Consider the following 18,164-nt stretch of genomic DNA (forward strand, 5'->3'; position numbering starts at 1 on the left):
GGCTCTAGCAATTCAGAAAGGCCTCTGCACCCTGTGACTGAGTGAGCAGGAGTGGGGCCTTGGGCTGGTCCCTGCGAGGAGATGAGACTTCAGGTGGAGCATAGATGCAGGGACATCAGGCAATAGGGGAGGGAGGTTCCTCAGGGAGGTGGTCAGATCAGAAAGGTCAGGACCTCACCTCCAGAACTTTATACAGCTCTGCACCCTGCTTCATCCCTACAGTGCCACACCCCACTCTCTTAACTAAAGGGAATTACAGAGTCAGAGAGGCTGTGGGCTGGAAAGAGAAGAGTGTGACCCTTGCATGGGACACAGCAGTGCAGGTCAAGGAGGGCAGCAGGCACTGTGCTTTGGGACAACTTCTGCACATCCTTCCCTTGTGGCCTGACCCCCTGTGACCAGGAGGTCTTGGGACACCAAAGAAGATCAGGCTCACTGGGAAGGGGCTCTGACCACAGACAGCTTTTGCAGGGCAGCATGGTGCCTGGTATAAGGTCTCTCCCTGTCCTGGCAGGCTCCAGAGCCCAAAGCAGGAAATCCAGGCCACAGGCCCATCCTAGCACCTGGGCAACTTCCACCCATCTCATGGGTAATGAAGGTGGACCCAGGAACCTTTGAAAATCACCAAGCTGCCTCCAAGGGACCATGTTCAGTGATGACCTGCAGCCAGGCTTGAGAGGTTCCTGGGTAGAGTGGAAGTAAATGAGGTTGAGATAGAGGGAGGTAAACCTCCAGTATCAGACTGAGGGGTTAGGCTTTAACACAAGTGTAGGCGGTGAGGGTGAGGGCCACTGGAGGTTGAGACCTGGTGCTGTTCTCACAGGCTGGAGCAACACCCAAATGAAGAATGTGATTCTTAGCACTGTCCCAGAAACTCATGCTGTTTCCCTCACCGAGTCAGCTAATTTGGGCTCAGGTGGAAAAAATGAGCACTTAATGTGCACATTGTTTACCCCTTTATTCAGTGCTAATGGAGCTCACTGTAGAAACCTAGATGGACCAAGAGTCAAGGCACACAGGGAATGGCAGGATGGCCAGAGAAGTGGGAGGGATGCCAGGCCCAAGTAAGCCAGGATTGCAGAAAGGTTTTCCAAAAGACTAAGAAAATACCAAGACCTACACACTTTAATAAATTTTTATAGTATTCTATGTGTCTGCGTGTGTATAAAATCAATGTGTAAAATCTATTCAAATTGGCTTATGTTTGAGAGTTAAAAAGTGAAAGTGTTAGTAGCTCAGTCATACCCAGCTCTGCGACCCCAGGCTCCTCTGTCCATGAAATGCTCCAGGCAAGAATATTGGAGTGGGTTGCCATTTCCTACTCCAGGGATCTTCCCAACCCAGGAATGGAACCTGTGTCTCCTGCTTTGCAGGTGAATTCTTTACCAGTTGAGCTACCGGGGAAGCTATGTTTGAGAGTGCTGGTGTTTTTTTTAAATTTCATACCAAGGAAATCTACAGTTTGAAGCAAGCACTAGGTGTGTACTCATTTTTTAAGAGGTGTCCAGTGTTGCAGACAGTTTCTATTGATTCTAAATAATTGTGTGTGTTCAGTTGCGAAGTGGACATGGGTTTGGGTGGACTCCGGGAGTTGGTGATGGACAGGGAGGCCTGGCGTGCTGCGGTTCATGGGGTCGCAAAGAGTCGGACACGACTGAGTGACTGAACTGAACTGAACTGAGTTGCAAAGTCATGTCTGACTCTGCAACCCCAAAACTGCAGCATGCCAGGCTTCCCTGTCCTTCATTCTCTCTCAGAGTTTACTCAAACTCATATCCATTGAGTCAGTGAAGCCATCCAACCATCTAATCCTCTGCCACACCCCCATCTACATAATTGCTATCATTGATTTTGTTCATCACTTAGCTTATTACAAGGGATTTCCAATTAAGTTTCAATTTAATTTAACTTTTCTAATTAAAAAATATTAGCTCCCTGGCCCCACTGCCAGCCTCGGGCATCTTTCCCAATGCTAGGTTGCTGAGTTGCAGTTGAGTCATACCTGCCATTTTGAAACCTGCTGTAAATGCTTTTGCCCCTGGCTGTTTTCTGTAACTTTTCTATGACTTCCAATTCTACTCCTATTGTCACCTGGCTGCCCTGCCTCCTACTTTGCTGACTAGGCAAGTGTACCCTCTGATGTTTATTCATTCAGCTTCTCTCTTTCTACTCGGGGCTCTCCTGATCATCGTCCTTCCTCTCTGCATTCCTCCTTGTCTGGAGGAGGATACACTCATACTTCTTTCAGGGTTCAGTTCTGCCATCTATTTCTGCCCACTTAGAAACTCTCCATCTCTATTTCCTCTCTCTGTTCCAAGGCACTCAGGAAGTACCCAATAAACACTTGCTGAATAAACCTGTAGCCTGGGATCCAGTTCAGGTACACCCTGTTTAGTAGAGGCTCCCCTAAAATAACGAGAGATGATAGTGATGGGAAGGGGTGAGGGCTCTGGTGGACAGTCGAGTCTCTTTCCCTCCTCTCTGTACTCACTCCCTTAAGGAGTACCCCTATCACAGTATTGAATGTGCTGTATTATAATTTTATGATGTGTTTAACTTTTTCTCCCCACTAGACCATGGGTTTTCTCTAGGGCACAGAGGTTGCCTTATTAGTTTTAGTTTCCCTCAGGCTTCATATTATACAAGAACCTGGCACTCAATTAGATGCTCCGTAAATGTTTAGTGAATAAATGAAAGAACTGATTGAATAATCACATCAGGCTAGCAAACGACTCTGTAAGAACAGCATGAACCTCTCTCATTTCAAGATTTGCAGCCAGTTAGGTGTTAACTATGTAATCGGGCAGGTGGAATCCCTTTAACATTCCTTTGTTAAATGTCATCCAGAGATCTGGGGCAAGTCTTAGACCACAGGTCGAGGAGGAATAGGAAGCAGGTCCATAAAGCTTTAGCTGGGGAAAATCTGGTGTGAGTCAATACCACTCCTCCCATAGAGAACCAGTGTAGGGAGCTCACGTGTATTTCTCTAAAGCAAAGGCAGTGAAGTGGAATTTGTACCCTGGATTGAAAATATAGAAAGAGCTACCAGTAGCAAGGAAGACTCAGTCCCTGGCACATGTAGGATTCAAGGTAAGATCCAATAGTAGAGTGGAGCATGAAATCAATGGGGGTGACACCAGCTGCTTAGAAGCTGAGGAAGATAGTACCTGAATCTCAGCCCTTCCTTAATCATGTGAGTAAGAAGAAAGGTATAAAATTAACTTCCTGCTATTCATTTGCATAGATCCAGTTAGGCCAGAATGAAAATGAGGGCAAATATTTCACATTGAGAAGTAATTTCCTCATTGGAAGAGCTGTCCTCTTAAGGAAATGGTTGTAGGCTAAGAGCATTGCCAGAATGCCACTGCTTTGGAAGAAGACACTGAATGGGGGCACTATATTTTTTGCTGTATCCAGGGTTTTTGGATTTCACCTCCTCCCAAAGCTTTCCCTGAAAAGGTTAGGAACACTTGATCAGTCAGTTTTCTGGTAGGCAGAATTGGGCATGGGGTCAAAAAGAAATGTGGAGGCATTTTTATATTTTGTATTTTAATGGCATGATAGATTGTGTGTTTATGGGGCTTGCTGCTGCTGCTGCTAAGTTGCTTCAGTTGTGTCTGACTCTGTGTGACCCCAGAGATGGCAGCCTACCAGGCTCCTCTGTCCCTGGGATTCTCCAGGCCAGAACACTGGAGTGGGTTGTCATTTCCTTCTCCAGTGCATGAGAGTGAAAAGTGAAAGTGAAGTCACGCAGTCATGTCCAACTCTTCATGACCCCATGGACTGCAGCCCACCAGGCTCCTCCATCCATGGGATTTTCCAGGCAAGAGTACTGGAGTGGGGTGCCATTGCCTTCTCCTGTGAGGCTTGAATGTGCTATTTTTGTTGTCATTTTTTTCCTTGACTATTTAAAGAAAATCTTTCCCAAAATACCTTCTTTATGCTTTTTCTACTGCCTGTAATCGAAGTATTAGGAATTTAGTATTTCAGACTTTGGTTTTAGATTATCACGTGATTAGATCGGTGGGACATGAGGGACGTCTTCAGGCATATACTTTATTTGGAAAAGGCCTCTAAAAGGAGTTTTAGGTCAAAATACATTTATTGAGCACCTATAAATTACAAATACCAGACCACCTGACCTGCCTCTTGAGAAACCTGTATGCAGGTCAGGAAGCAACAGTTAGAACTGGACATGGAACAACATACTGGTTCCAAATAGGAAAAGGTGTACGTCAAGGCTATATATTGTCACCCTGCTTATTTAACTTAAATGCAGAGTACATCATGAGAAACCCTGGGCTGAAGGAAGCACAAGCTGGAATCAAGATTGCTGGGAGAAATATCAATAACCTCAGATATGCAGATGACACCACCCTTATGGCAGAAAGTGAAGAAGAACTAAAGAGCCTCTTGATGAAAGTGAAAGAGGAGAGTGAAAAAGTTGGCTTAAAGCTTAACATTCAGAAAACTAAGATCATGGCATCCAGTCCCATCACTTCATGGCAAATAGATGGGGAAACAGTGGAAACAGTGGCTGACTTTCTTTTTCTGGACTCCAAAATCACTGCAAATGGTGACTGCAGCCATGAAATTAAAAGACGCTTACTCCTTGGAAGGAAAGTTATGACCAACCTAGACAGCATATTAAAAAGCAGAGGCATTACTTTGCCAACAAAGGTCCATCGAGTCAAGGCTATGGTTTTTCCAGTAGTCATGTATAGATGTGAGAGTTGGACTATAAAGAAAGCTGAGCATAAAAGAATTGATGCTTTTGAACTGTGGTGTTGGAGAAGACTCTTGAGAGTCCCTTGGACCGCAAGGAGATCCAAGCAGCCCATCCTAAAGGAGATGAGTCCTGGGTGTTCATTGGAAGGACTGATGCTGAAGCTGAAACTCCAATACTTTGGCCACCTGATGCAAAGAGCTGACTCATTTGAAAAGACCCTGATGCTGGGAAAGATTGAGGGCAGGAGGAGAAGGGGATGACAGAGGATGAGATGGTTGGATGGCATCACTGACTCGATGGGCTTGGGTGGATTCCAGGAGTTGGTGAGGGACAGGGAGGCCGTGCGTGCTGCGGTTCATGGGGTCACAAAGAGTCGGACACGACTGAGTGACTAAACTGACTGCCTGACTGAAATTACAAAAAGCCATTAACAAAACATGCATAGCCCACCCCTACTCCAGAACAAGGCTGACTAGTTTATGTTCTTATTCAGACTTCTAGAGCCTTGGATGCTAATAATCATGAAATGGCAAATTAACAGGAAGATAGCCACATAATTAAGAAATTGAATATTCCATTTTGGTTAACAAATATTAATGGCAATGGCATTTAATTAGGCAATCCTTCTCAACTAGGGTGTATATGTGTGTTCTAAAATTTTATATTTGAAAAATGAAAAATTACATATTTTCTTCTTAGTACAGACCAGAAAAAGTAAGGCTTGAGAAAAATTATGGCTGATGAAAGTTCATAGCATAAAATCCCTAAGTTTTCTTTGTATGATAAGGCCTGTCCCTCCATGTAGCAGAATCTCTAGACGGTATGAAATTTTTGTTTTTCTTTACTGTGGAGACTTTGTATTAACTTATGGGGAAAAAAGCATTTTTAAGAAAAGATAAAAACAGATTTTCATCTCCTAAATAATTGACTTTATTCCCCAATACTATCTCTGGTGAAGTCATATCTTGGCTGCCCACTTAACCGGTGACTCCAGTTTATCAAGTACTGTTAGAAAATTGAGTTTATCAATTTTGTCTAGTCATAAAGTATGTTTTGTTCTTGAGGTGTTTCATGTTCAAGAATCTCTTGAAGAAAACAAAAGATCCTTTGCTTGAGGACAGACAAGTCAACATTGGTACAATCTACAAATGAGCAGATATGAACCTGTTAATAAAGTTATAACTCCTCCTTTATCCAAAGCATAAAGATGCAAATTGTACAGGTGCCTTTCTTTTCTTCCTTCTGTCTCTCTCCAGGTAGTTGAGGTCATCAGACCCAAAGACATGAAGTAAGCAGCTGACATTAGGTTAAGGGTGTTCCAGTCTAGGCTTGGTTGTAGGCTGTGTCCATATATATTTATGCATATGTATTTATGTATATATTTATGCATGTGCATACACATGCATGCACACACCTTAAATGCCAGGAAAGCAGGCTGGTTTCAGGAGGCAGAAAGATATAATGTTAATAACTCTTAGGTTGACATGAGCTTTGGTGACTTTTTCACCAGCTAATTTCACAAAAACCTGTTAGCTCTTCAAACGATTGGCTGTTGCAGCAAAAAACTGAGAGTTACACGGTAAACATGTAACATGGTAAAAATTAGTGTAGGACGCTAATATGGTGAGGATGTGGAGCAATAGGAACTGTCATTTGTTGCTGATGAGAGTACAAAATAGTACAAAGAGTTGGGCAGATTTTCACACAGTTAAAATAATCTTACCGTGTGGTCCAGTGATCATACTCCTTGGTACTTACCTAAATATTTACCAAACTATGGTACACCCATACAATTGGATATTATTCAGCAGCAAAAGGAAATGAGCTGTCAAGCCTTAAAATGATATGGAGGAAACAAATGCATATTGCTAAGTGAAAGAAGCCACTCTGAGAAAGTTATATACTGTATGATTCCAACTATATGACCTTCAGGAAAAGAAAAAATGAGAGACAATGAAAAGATCAGCAGTTACCAAGGGTTCAGTGTAGGGGGTGGTAAATGAGTAGGTGGAATGCCGGAGATTTTTAGGGTACTGAAACTGTTCTATGTGATATAATGGTGGCTGCATGGCGTTACGGATCTGTCAAAACCCACAAAAGGTAGAACACAAAGAGTAAATCCTAATGTAAACTATGGACTTTAGTTAGTAATAGTGTATCAACACTTGTTTATCTATTGTAATGAACATACTGCACTAACGCAAGATGTAAATAATAAGAGAAACTGTGGGGAGAGAATGGTGAAGAGTCATATGGAAACACTCTGTACTTCCTGTTCGGTTTTTCCATAAGCTTACACTTGCTCTAAAAATAAAACCTAGTTTTTTTTTTAGTTTATAAAACCCACACACAGTAGTGTATTAGAGGCTGTTGAGACCTCATCCTGATCCTTTTTGTTAGTCAGTTGCGATCTTCAACTAACCAGAGCCATCCATCCAAGAAGTACGTGAGTGCTTAAGGCCTCTCTCTGGGACAGCTTTTCTGGCTGATTCAGGGCACAAAAGCTAACCCTTCTACCTCTAGATGGGACACTTGTGGTGCCATCCATACCCCAGCATTTCTTAGGTGACCAGGCTGATGCTAGACCTTGGCTGGACCCTCATCTGCCCTGGCTTCTTCCTTGCTCTATCTTCTGCCCTCACTGCCTTACACATTTCAGTTGAACGCCCTTTCTCCTCAACAATCTGCTTCTGGGAAACCTGACCTAAGACAGTACCAGGAGAGGTCCTAGAAAGGATGGGACTCTGGTGTTGGGTCACTGCCGGCCAGATGGCAATGAGGCATCACTGCAGTAGGTGGAATGTTGGGAGTCCTGGACACTGGCCTGTGTAGCTGTTCAATTGCTAAGGCCTTCCCCGGTGGTGAACTGGGCTCAGATACAGGCCGACAGGGATGCATCGGCAGGCGCAGTGTCCCTAGCATTCGAGAGGTTTGGGAAAGGTATTAACTCTCAGGAACGTGGCACCGGGAGGGTACTGCTAAGCACCACTGGTGCATTGAAGAGAGTGAAGACAGTGGCAGACTCAGGGTAACTGCCAACGTAAAGCACAGTGTGAGAATCAGAAGGCCCTCTTTCCAGTGTTCAGCCCCTCATCACCTACAGCAGAGGGCATACTTGAGAGAAGGATGAATTCTCAGCCTAGGCAAGTCTTCTACCTGATTATTTGGGGTCCCTAGTGGCAACAGATGAAGCAGGCAAGTTGGGCCCTGATAAGGAAGATATGCAACTGAAAAACTGGAGAATATCTGGGTACATGCCCTTGTTCCCCTGGACTGGCAGAAGGGTGCCATTCCCCCTTGATGGAGGATCAGCCCTTCTCCTCCCTGCAAGATTATGCAGAAGTCTCAGATAAGGCATAGAGTAAGTCCCCTAATATGAACAGGTTCCATTCTAAGAGTGTGTTATATCCAACTGGTTCATAAGTGCAACAAAGTCAGCTTAGGTACCAAACTAACACAATCAGCTATATAATACTGTATTGTAATAGGTTTATAATACTTTATACACAAATAATACATAAAAAACAAACACACAAAAAATAAACCTTAGTACCTTGAAAAGTACAGTACAACAGTTGGCATACAGGGGCTGGCTTTGAGTCAACAAGAGTCACTGTGAAGAAGAGTCACTGACTGGAAAAGGGAGAGGAGGTGGGAGATGGTCGAGCTGAAGGATCATCGGCAATAGGAGATGGAAGGCAAACTGTAATTTCACTCATGCCTGACTGATGGCACAGGTTCAGGTTCCTTGCTGGATTAAATTCGATCTACCCTCTTCAAAAAACAATCCAGTGATATCTGGGTAGTAGCTCTTTTTTCTTCATTGTAGATGACACAGTAACACTAGATTGCATTCTGAATGGCTGCTGCAATCTTCGTGTTACCATTCTAGGTTTGGATCCTGTGTCTTAAAATCTAACAGTGCCTCCTCAAATAAAGAAAATCCCCTTGCCATTTCCTGCAATGTGAAACTCTTTGGTTCTTCAGTTCTTTCTCTTGTCTCTCTACTCTTGCAATTACTTTCACTTTTGTTTCCATCATTATCACTTGACACTTCTTAGCAGTACCAGCTACATGACCCCTGCTTTTACACTTGCTTCCAGACATCCTGGGCTTGAAATCAAGATACTGTCCTACTGTACTCTACACAGTACTGTAGAGTGAAGTCCCCAAAGGCACATCTACTTTCAGAGGCTATACACATGCAACAATGTACGCCAAAGACATGAACTAACTTATGTGACTGGACATGTGAACGCATGTTCACATCTTTGAAAGTTCTCAACTTGAAGGTTCATATGTAGAGGACTTACAGTGCAAGACAGTGCTTGCCCTCCTCAGGATACATCCCCATCACCCTTCCCCAACCCCTTCTTGAATGATAACTAGCATCAAATTACATGATCTGACTGGGGAAGAGGCACACAGACATATGGATATGAGCTCAAAATGTGAGGATCTTTGTGCCATGCTTTAACAACCCCAGAGAACATCCACTGCAGAGAAGTTACCAAAGAACCAAGCTGACTGGATGACTTAGCCAGGAGGTGTCAGCCAGCTTCTTCCTTGGCACCCCAGTACCTGCACAATGGGCTCATGAATGGAGAAGTCTTGGCAGCAGAATGGAAGGCTGTGCATGGTCCCAGCAGCATGGGCTCCCTATCATCAAGACCAGTCTAGCTGCTGCCAGTGTTGACTGCCAGCACAGAGACCCATGCTGAGCTCTTGAGGAGAACAGGTGATTTCATCAGGCCCTCCAGGCTGGAGACTACAGTGATTCACCGTGAGTGGGGTTGACACCTGTGCCTGTCCTACTCTATCTGCGTCAGTTTGCAACACAGAATAGAACAGTGCTTTGATTGAGAGACTCATTCTGGCAAGAGAGGAACAGCCATGGGCGTGTGACCACAGGACCAGCCCACTGATCCTACCACATGTTCAGATGCTGCTGACCTGATAGAACCTCTTGAAGGCACCTGTGAACAGCAGTTTGAACATGAGACTGAGGGGTTGGTGTGCTAACCTCAGGATGCAGTATACACCTTAAACCAACAGCCACTTTATGGCACCAGGACCCCAGGAGGCAGAATATATGGATATGGGAGCCAAGAGGTTGAATGAGTTGTGACCTTATTCATTGTCACACCCAAAGTGACCCACATGGGGAATTTGTCCTCCCATTCCTTCTACTTCAGCCTCAGTGGGTCTGAAGGTCTTAATTCCCAAGGGGAGACATTTCCACCAGTGGACTTAGTAAGAGTTCTAGTTAAATCTATGTCTGCTGCCTGCTGCTGAAGTTGTCCTTGGGTTGTTCCCTTCAGTCATTATCTCCCTCCACATCCCTTCTACATCCCTTTCCCTCTCACCTGGCACTTTGCTGGTGGCATACACAGTGGGTATCCCAGACTCTTGTCTGGCTTTTGTCCTTTTACTTGCCCATTTACAGTGACAGTGAGGCAGGGAAGTGCTAGGACATGTCCTGGTGGAAGACAGGAGCACCAGATATGCTCCTCTCTGCCTCTGTTAGGTAGCAGGCTGACCGCCTCTTAATGATCAGGATCAAGGACTTCCTGGAGCGTGACAACTGTTTCCTTTGTCTGGTGGGCTTTATATTTTATTCTTATGGGAAAATTCTCACTAAATCTCTGATTAAATGGGCAAGGCTTCAGCTAAACCCAACTAGACACCTCAGAGGGCAGCTGGTTGCTAAGCTAGGTGATAGTCTCCCAACTGTGAAGTTTCTTTGACCCCAGCTTCTAGCAGCCCTGAAAGTCTAAGGCAGCAGGATCAGGCTGCTCTAGAAACTGTCAGGGGTTCTGACAACAAAATTCGTTGTTGTTCAGTCACTCAGTCATGTCCAACTCTTTGCAACTCCATAGACTGCAGCATGCCAGGCTTCCCTGTCCTTCACTGTCTTCTGGAGTTTGCTCAAACTCACGTCCACAACAAAATATGCACTAAAAACAAACAAACAAAAATAAATGAAAAGTACTGTGAGAATATGTGAAAACTGAAAGCAACTGAATGCTTCTGAGTGATTCCCTTCCTCTTGGCCAGAATTCAGTTAAGTTCATTCGCTCAGTCGTGTCCGACCGAGACCCCATAGACTGCAGCACACCAGGCTTCCCTGTCCATCACCAACTCCTGGAGTCCACCCAAACCCATGTCCATTGAGTCAGTGATGCCATCCAACCATCTCGTCCTCTGTTGTCCCCTTCTCCTCCTACCTTCAATCTTTCCCAGCATCGGGATCTTTTCAAATGAGTCAATTCTTCACATCAGGTGGCCAAAGTATTGGAGTTTCAGCTTCAACACCAGTCCTTCCAATGAACACCCAGGACCGATCTCCTTTAGGATGGGCTGCTTGGATCTCCTTGCAGTCCAAGGGACTCTCAAGAGTCTTCTCCAACACCACATTTCAAAAGCATCAATTCTTTTATGCTCAGCTTTCTTTATAGTCCAACTATCACTCCATACATAACTACTGGAAAAACCGTAGCTTTGACTCGATGGACCTTTGTTGGCAAAGTAATGTTTCTGCTTTTTAATATGCTGTCTAGGTTTTCATAGCTTTTCTTCCAAGGAGCAAGCGTCTTTGAATTTCATGGCTGCAGTCACCATCTGCAGTGATTTTGGAGCCCAAGAAAATAAAGTCTGTCACTGTTTCATTGTTTCCTTATCTATTTGCCATGAAGTGATGGGACCGGATGCCATGATCTTAGTTTTTTGAAATGTTGAGGTTTAACCCAGCTTTTTCACCCTCCTCTTTCACTTTCATCAACAGACTTTCAGTTCCTCTTCACTTTCTGCCATAAGGTTGGTGTCATTTGCATATCTGAAGTTATTGATATTTCTCCCAGCAATCTTGATTCCAGCTTGTGCTTCCTCCAGTGTGGCATTTCACATGATGTACTCTGCATATAAATTAAATAAGCAAGGTGACAATATACAACCTTGACATACTCCTTTCCCAATTTGGAACCAGTTCATTGTTCCATGTCCAGTTCTAACTGTTGTTTCTTGACCTGCATACAGATTTCTCAAGATGTAGGTAAGGTGGTCTGGTATTCCCATCCTTTAAGAATTTTCCACAGTTTGTTGTGATTCACACAAAGACTTTGGTGTAGTCAATAAAGCAGAAGTAGATGTTTTTCTGGAATTCTCTTGCTTTTTCTATAATCCAACAGATGTTGACAATTTGATCTCTGGTTCCTCCGCCTTTTCTAAATCCACCTTGAACATCTGGAAGTTCTTGATTCACATACTGTTGAAGCCTTGCGTGGAGAATTTGGAGCATTACTTTGCTAGTGTGTGAGATGAGTGCAATTTTGCGGTAGTTTGAACATTCTTTGGCATTGCCTTTCTTTGGGATTGGAATGAAAACCTGGCCGGAGACAGGTATGCAAAGGAAATGGACACTTCAGTAGAGATCACATCGTAGGTGTCCAAGTTCATACTCTGGGGCACCAAGCAAAAGATCTTAATCCAACCTAGTATTGGTGCAAGCACCCTGGAGATCTCACCTGTCATGAGCTCTGGAGAGCTATTGGGATGAATTAGGCAGAACATGACCCCACTGGTTGACTCCTAGAAGGCAGAGAAAGAGCACATTATCAAAACTGCACACAGTTAGGTGTCCAAGCACCGAGGACTAACAGACTTCAGCTCCATCTCTTTGTGTGAATTATTTAACTTATTTGTGCTTACATTACTCTCATCAGTTCTTTTACAAAATGGAAGTGATACTGTATGGTCTTGTTGTGAGAATTAGATGAAGTTCTTAGGCTGGTGCCTAGGTTGCTGTTAGCATACTGAATAGCAATTAGTTACCCATGTTTGCTCCTTCAGGGAAGGGAAGGAAAGCTCAGGGGCTTACGTATTGCTTTAAGGCAGCTCTCTACTCCCCAACCCCCAAGTGAAAATGATATACTTTAACTTATATGATAGAGATAGTTATTTTAAAGGAATAGAGGAATAAAGGAAACTCCAGTTTAAAAAAAAAGAAATAGTTTACCCCTTTGGAGTCCATGGAGTAAGAGCCGCCCCTGAACTAGCAGGACCTACAGTTGTCCCTTTATGCCACTTAGTGGACAGCAAGGGGAAAGCCCTAATTTTATCTTCAAAGTCTATAGTTTATGAGAAACATGTGTTCTTTTTTTTTAACTTTTTATATTGTATTGGGGTGCAATTAATGGGCTTCCCAGGTGGCGCTAGTGGTAAAGAATCTGCCTGCCAATGCAGGAGACATAAGAGATGCGGGTTTGATCCCTGGGTCAGGAAGATCCCCCTGGAGGAGGGCGTAACAACCCACTCCAGTATTCTTGCCTGGAGAATCCATCCCATGGACAGGGGAGCCTGGAGGGCTATAGTCCATAGGGTCACAAAGAGTTGGACATTACTGAACTGACTTAGGATGCATGCATAGCCAATTAACAATTGTGACAGTTCCAGATAAACAGTGAAGGGACTCAGCCATACATATACATGTATCTGAAGAGGACAGTTTAAACTCACTAATGGGCTCACTTGTTAGTAAATTTCATTTTTTAAGCAAAATAAAAGATCAGGATTTTAAAAACTAGGTGCTAAAACTAAACTCCGTAGATATTTTAGGATTTATGTGGCATGTGCTATAGAGATCATTCACTGAAGGAAAAGAAAATACACCCGTCCTTATCAGCATGAATTTTCATGACTCACCTGTTCTATTTTTCTTCTCCTTCTCCACCAACACTCTTTATGCTCATTCTGTACATGGACTGGGAGTGTCCCAGACTCAGGGTAAACCTTCCCAGCATACTGTTGGACCTGTGCTGGTACCAGGGTCATTCTGTTCATTTTCCAAGAATGCAACTATCACTTGAAATTTTGCTGTACTCAAACTAAATATTTGTCAAGGGTCTGTGTGTTCGGTTTGGTTTTTCATGTGTGTGTGTGTGTGTGTGTGTGTGTGTGTGTGTGTGTGCATGTGCTCTGCTTCCTGGTAAAGCCCTTTTATAACCTTTATAATGTTTCCTCTCTCAGATGTTTATGAAGATGAAGGCAATGGCAGACAAATATCCCCAAAACGTGAGTAATAATAGCACACTGGAGTGCCCAGAGCAGTTCAGAGATGTTCTCTTTAGTATTATTGTAATTACTATTAACAGTAATCGTAACAAGTGTTATTTATTAAATTCCACAGTGCTTTATAAACATTTTTGCTAATTCTTATATCAACACTGCAAAATAAATATTATTATTTTAGAAATATTATTTTAGAAACTGATGCTCAGAGAGTTTAAGTGGCTTACCAGATCACACAGCTAGTGAATGAGGGGCAAAGTCAAAACTGCACAGTCAAAACTTTGGAGGTCTGACTGCCTCCAAAGCCCCTGCTCCTACCCCAGGCAATGGGCCTCTCATTCATTCACTGAGGTGCCTGGAACATGCCAGACTGATTCTGGGGTCCCCACAGTGTTGCCACTTGAGTACTAAGACTTAGTACCCAAGACTCTTAGTACCACAGAGTCCATGGCCAGTGAATCCAGGAGAAAGGGATTAAATATGGAGAAGACAAAGATACAGTAAAGACTGCCCATGAGCTGCACCTTCCTCCCCTGCACAACCAGGGGCTTTGACTGAGGGACGTTCTCCAAGGCTTCTGGGTTCTAAGAGTTCTGGGTTCCTTCCAGGAGCCACAGGGGGGCTGGGTGAATAGGGTGTGGCTCCTACTGCCAGAGCCCAGGGCCCATGAAGAAGACATGTGAGGGCTCACCCAGGGCAGATGCGGCTTGCCTCAGAAGAAATGCTCCCTCCAAGGGTATTGTGAGGAGAATGTGGGTGACAGAAGCCCCCTGCCCGCACCCATCCTGCAGGGCTGGCAGCAGAGAGGGGCCCAGCACCAGGTCATCATATCACCCCAGGAGTTGCTTACCCTGAGGAATGGCTGGAACTTGTCCTCAGGGATTTTAGTTCCCATATTTCCTTCCAGCCCGCCATCACCCCAGGCTGGCTGCCCATGTTCTATGGCTGATGAGGCTTCAGGGCCCAGCCCCATCCCCAGCAGGTACCTCTGGGGTCATTCTGGGGTCCCTGGCACCTGGCATTGTCTGGGTCACTCACACCTCGGCCTCTGGAGACACAGCTCTTTGGGTCACAGAGGGGTGGTCAAGAACATGGCTGCTCTGTTCCTCCCTAATAACCTTCCAGCAAGACCACCATCCCTCTGTCCTCACTGTCTGCCCCTGGTCTAAGGCACCCAGGCTGGATGATCACTCTAAAGAAGCATCTCTGGGGATTCCTGTGAATGACCCGAAGTCACATCAGGAGGAGGGCAGTGGGAGGCACCTCCCAGGGCCAGGCTCTCCTCTGCTCTCCCCACCGCCTCCCAGGAGCCAGAATTAAACCAGGCTGTGCCCTTGCATCGGGTTTCTGGAGGCTGCCCTGCTGCTCCCCATGTTGCTTGCACAGCCCCCACTGCCCTCCTCTGGGGATGACCCCAGGCCCCAGAACACAGTTAGGGGGGCCTCCAGACAGTAGGTTGGGAGCTCCCACTTGCTGGCTGCTTGCTCCCAGAGATACTGTGCCCCACCCCACCCCACTCCAACTGCAGGCTCCTTCCACTCCCTCTCCTCTGCCAGTCCTCTGCCCAGAAGGCCCTCCTCCATGGGCCTTGCCCCAATGCCCTCCCCCTGAATTCTAACCTGAACTAAAATCTCTCTCCTGTACACAGATTCCTGAGGGATCTGGAACTCAACTGATGCTCAACCCGGGGCTCTGTCGGGTGGGCTCATTCTGCAGATGCTCACCTACCTAAGCTGACTTGGCAGCACTGTGGGGACAGGGATCATGTCTTTTAGAGCATAGGGTAAAGAGTAGGAATGTGTAGGGAAATCCCTGGCAGTCCAGTTGTTGGGACTCTGAGCTCTCACTGCCCAGGGCCTTGGTTCAGTCCCTGTTTGGGGACGTAAGATTTCACAAGCCAAGCTGTGTGATTAAAAATATATATATATATGTAGATTCCAGCTGCAGTGTTTACAACGCTTCCCTGATATCTCAATTGGTAAGTTGCAATGCAGGAGACGGGGTTCGATCCCTGGGTTGGGAAGATCCCCTGGAGAAGGGAAAGGCTACTCACTTCAGTATTCTGGCCTGGAGAATTCTATGGACTGTATACTCCATGGGATGGTAAAGAGTTGGATGTGACTTTCACTCACTTTCATGCAGTGTTTACAGGCCAAGGGAATTTACTCAACCTCGTGACTAATCTCTCTCGTCTCAGTTTCTCATCTGTAAAATGGGGCTAAGGTCCATACAGTTGTGTGAGGCTTCACTTCTGGTAAATGCCTGACATCCCAGCAGACACAGCAGGCTCAGTGTTTGGTGGGAGTGGCTGTTCCCTACAGTGTCTTTAACAGGCCTGGCAGGACCGGTGCAGTGGTGCTGCTAACTGGTAAATGAATCTCACTGGAGAGAGAGGCAGGATGTTCTTACTGTCTCTCTCATTTTCCCTCCGGGAGAGCAGTGACATTTGGCAGAGGCTGCCAAGGAGATGGGAAACAAGCAGTTATCAGCGGAGAGAAGGAGGTCAGGAAGACAGGAGGGCGGGAAGGAGCGGTGGCAAGAGGGTCCTCAAGACAAAAAGACAATGAGTTTTCTTGGAGGACAGGGAGTTGTGAGTGCCAAGTGGACACCTCTTCTCAGTCACAGTTACAGAATTTTGAGCTGGAACAGGTACCCCTCCTCCTGGTCCAGGGGAAGCAGTCCTATCCTGGGAGAGGAGGGAGAGATGGGGAGAATGGGTTTCTGGGGACCTGTGCTGCCCATTCCATCCTGCCCTTGGGCTGCGGGGGCTTGGGGGGAGGGGACGGGATGGGGGAGTGGGTTGGGGGGGGGGGGAATGTCCTCCCACACCCTCCCCCACAGCAGGCCAGATTCTTCCCTTTCCCTCCCTAAGGTTGCTCAAGCAGGGAGTTTATCTCCATGGAAACCTCTGTCAATTGTGAAGGTGCAGAAGATTTGGAAAAGGAGAACAGTGCCCTGAGTGTAACTTATTTTCTTCTTACTTCCTTCGTATTCTCCCTCACTCCTGTTCATCAGCGTCTACTGCCCGTTCTTTCTCTCCCCTTTTCCTTTCGTCCTCCTTTCACGATTCTCGCCCATAAGGACCCGGCTTAGTCAAGGAAGCTGAGGTCACTGGATCTGCAAGGTGGCTCCCACACCACTCCCCCCCCCCCCCCCCCCCCCCATGCCCAGCCCAGCATGTGCCGCATCACCGGCTCCTTAGCGATGCGCTGGTTTCGGGCCAGAGTTAGGGGCTCTTGCTGTGGGACCTGAGTGACCCCGTGGGAGAGTTGGGGTGGCCCCACCCTGCCAGCGGGAATCGCCTTGTGCATCTGACCCACCTCCCCAACACTTCATCGCTGTCCCTTCCCTTCCAGCTCTCGGGACTTTTTCGGTTGGACGACAGTTACGACGAGACCTCCAAGTCTGGTCAGCAGCAGGGAGAAAGCATCCGGGGAGAGAAAGAGGGCTGCCAAGAGGAGGACACGTGAGTGGAAAGCGGAAAGAAAAGTAAGCCAGTTTGTTAGCAGTTGCTCCTCTGACTTTCTTCTTGGAATTTCAGGGCCATGAACGAAACTGAGGAGAGCCTTGGGATGTCTACCGGCTTGCTTGTCCCTGCTGGGGAGGCCAGTTTCCCCCGAGCAGAGGCATTGCGGGCCCAGGAAGGGAGCCTGAGGCCGCCCTCCGCGGAGAACTGATACTCGTTCCAGACCACCGAGACGCCCCGGCCGATTGTATTCCGGGGAGTCGCTTCTGTGGGCGCGGAGCAGAAGCAGCAAAGGGATTTCACAGCCCACAGATCCGCTGTCCTACCAGGGGGCGACTGGACCATCTCCCCGGAGCCTGAGGAGCGGTCCACGTCTGCGCGGGGAGCCTCGGGCTATTCTACGCGCTGCCGCGCGAGCGCAGGGCCTCGGACCAGACCCCTTGGAGAACCTGCAGATGCCGATACGCGCCCGCGCAGGGACACGGCGCAGAGTCCGTGGAAAACCTTGCGCCCCTCTAGACGCGCCTAGAGTGCGGACTTCGCGGAGAACCTCTAGCTGCTCCACACGTGCGCCTACGGAGGTTAGGGATCCAGTCCTGGAGAGCTGAGCCCAGGGTTTCTGAATGTTGGCACTTTTGACTTTGGGATAACTGGTATGGGGGCTCTCTTGGGCATTGTAGAATGTTTAGGGGCATCTCTGGCCTCTATCCCCTAGATGCCAGGGACACCTCCCACCCAACTCACCCAAATTAAGACAATCGAAAAATGCCTTCAGACATTGCCAAATTTCTGCTGGGGCGGGAGTGGGGAGCTAGGTTGAGAACCTCTGATCCGAGCCGCTCAAACTCCACAGGGCAGCCCTGCGCTCTTCTCCCCAAATCCCCACAAGAATGTTAACTGTGA

General features: G+C 46.5%; 1 protein-coding gene across 6 annotated transcripts in view; it reads left to right on the plus strand.

Moving 5' to 3' along the window:
- MCF2L2 (MCF.2 cell line derived transforming sequence-like 2) overlaps window positions 1–18,164 on the plus strand; it is a 264,579-nt gene extending 246,415 nt beyond the window's left edge. For 2 of the 6 annotated variants that reach the window (XM_043473609.1, XM_043473612.1), the window contains 2 exons: window positions 13,754–13,798; window positions 14,703–16,806. In XM_043473609.1, coding sequence (XP_043329544.1) covers window positions 13,754–13,798; window positions 14,703–15,115 — 458 coding nt within the window. In that variant the 3' untranslated portion in view covers window positions 15,116–16,806. Of the gene's footprint in view, window positions 1–13,753; window positions 13,799–14,702; window positions 16,807–17,151 lie in introns of those variants that run through there. The other 4 variants (XM_043473610.1, XR_006270375.1, XM_043473614.1 and 1 more) reach the window with 4 other exon arrangements.

The sequence above is a fragment of the Cervus canadensis genome, chromosome 7 (genome assembly GCF_019320065.1).
Source record: "Cervus canadensis isolate Bull #8, Minnesota chromosome 7, ASM1932006v1, whole genome shotgun sequence".
Classification (NCBI taxonomy): domain Eukaryota; kingdom Metazoa; phylum Chordata; class Mammalia; order Artiodactyla; family Cervidae; genus Cervus; species Cervus canadensis.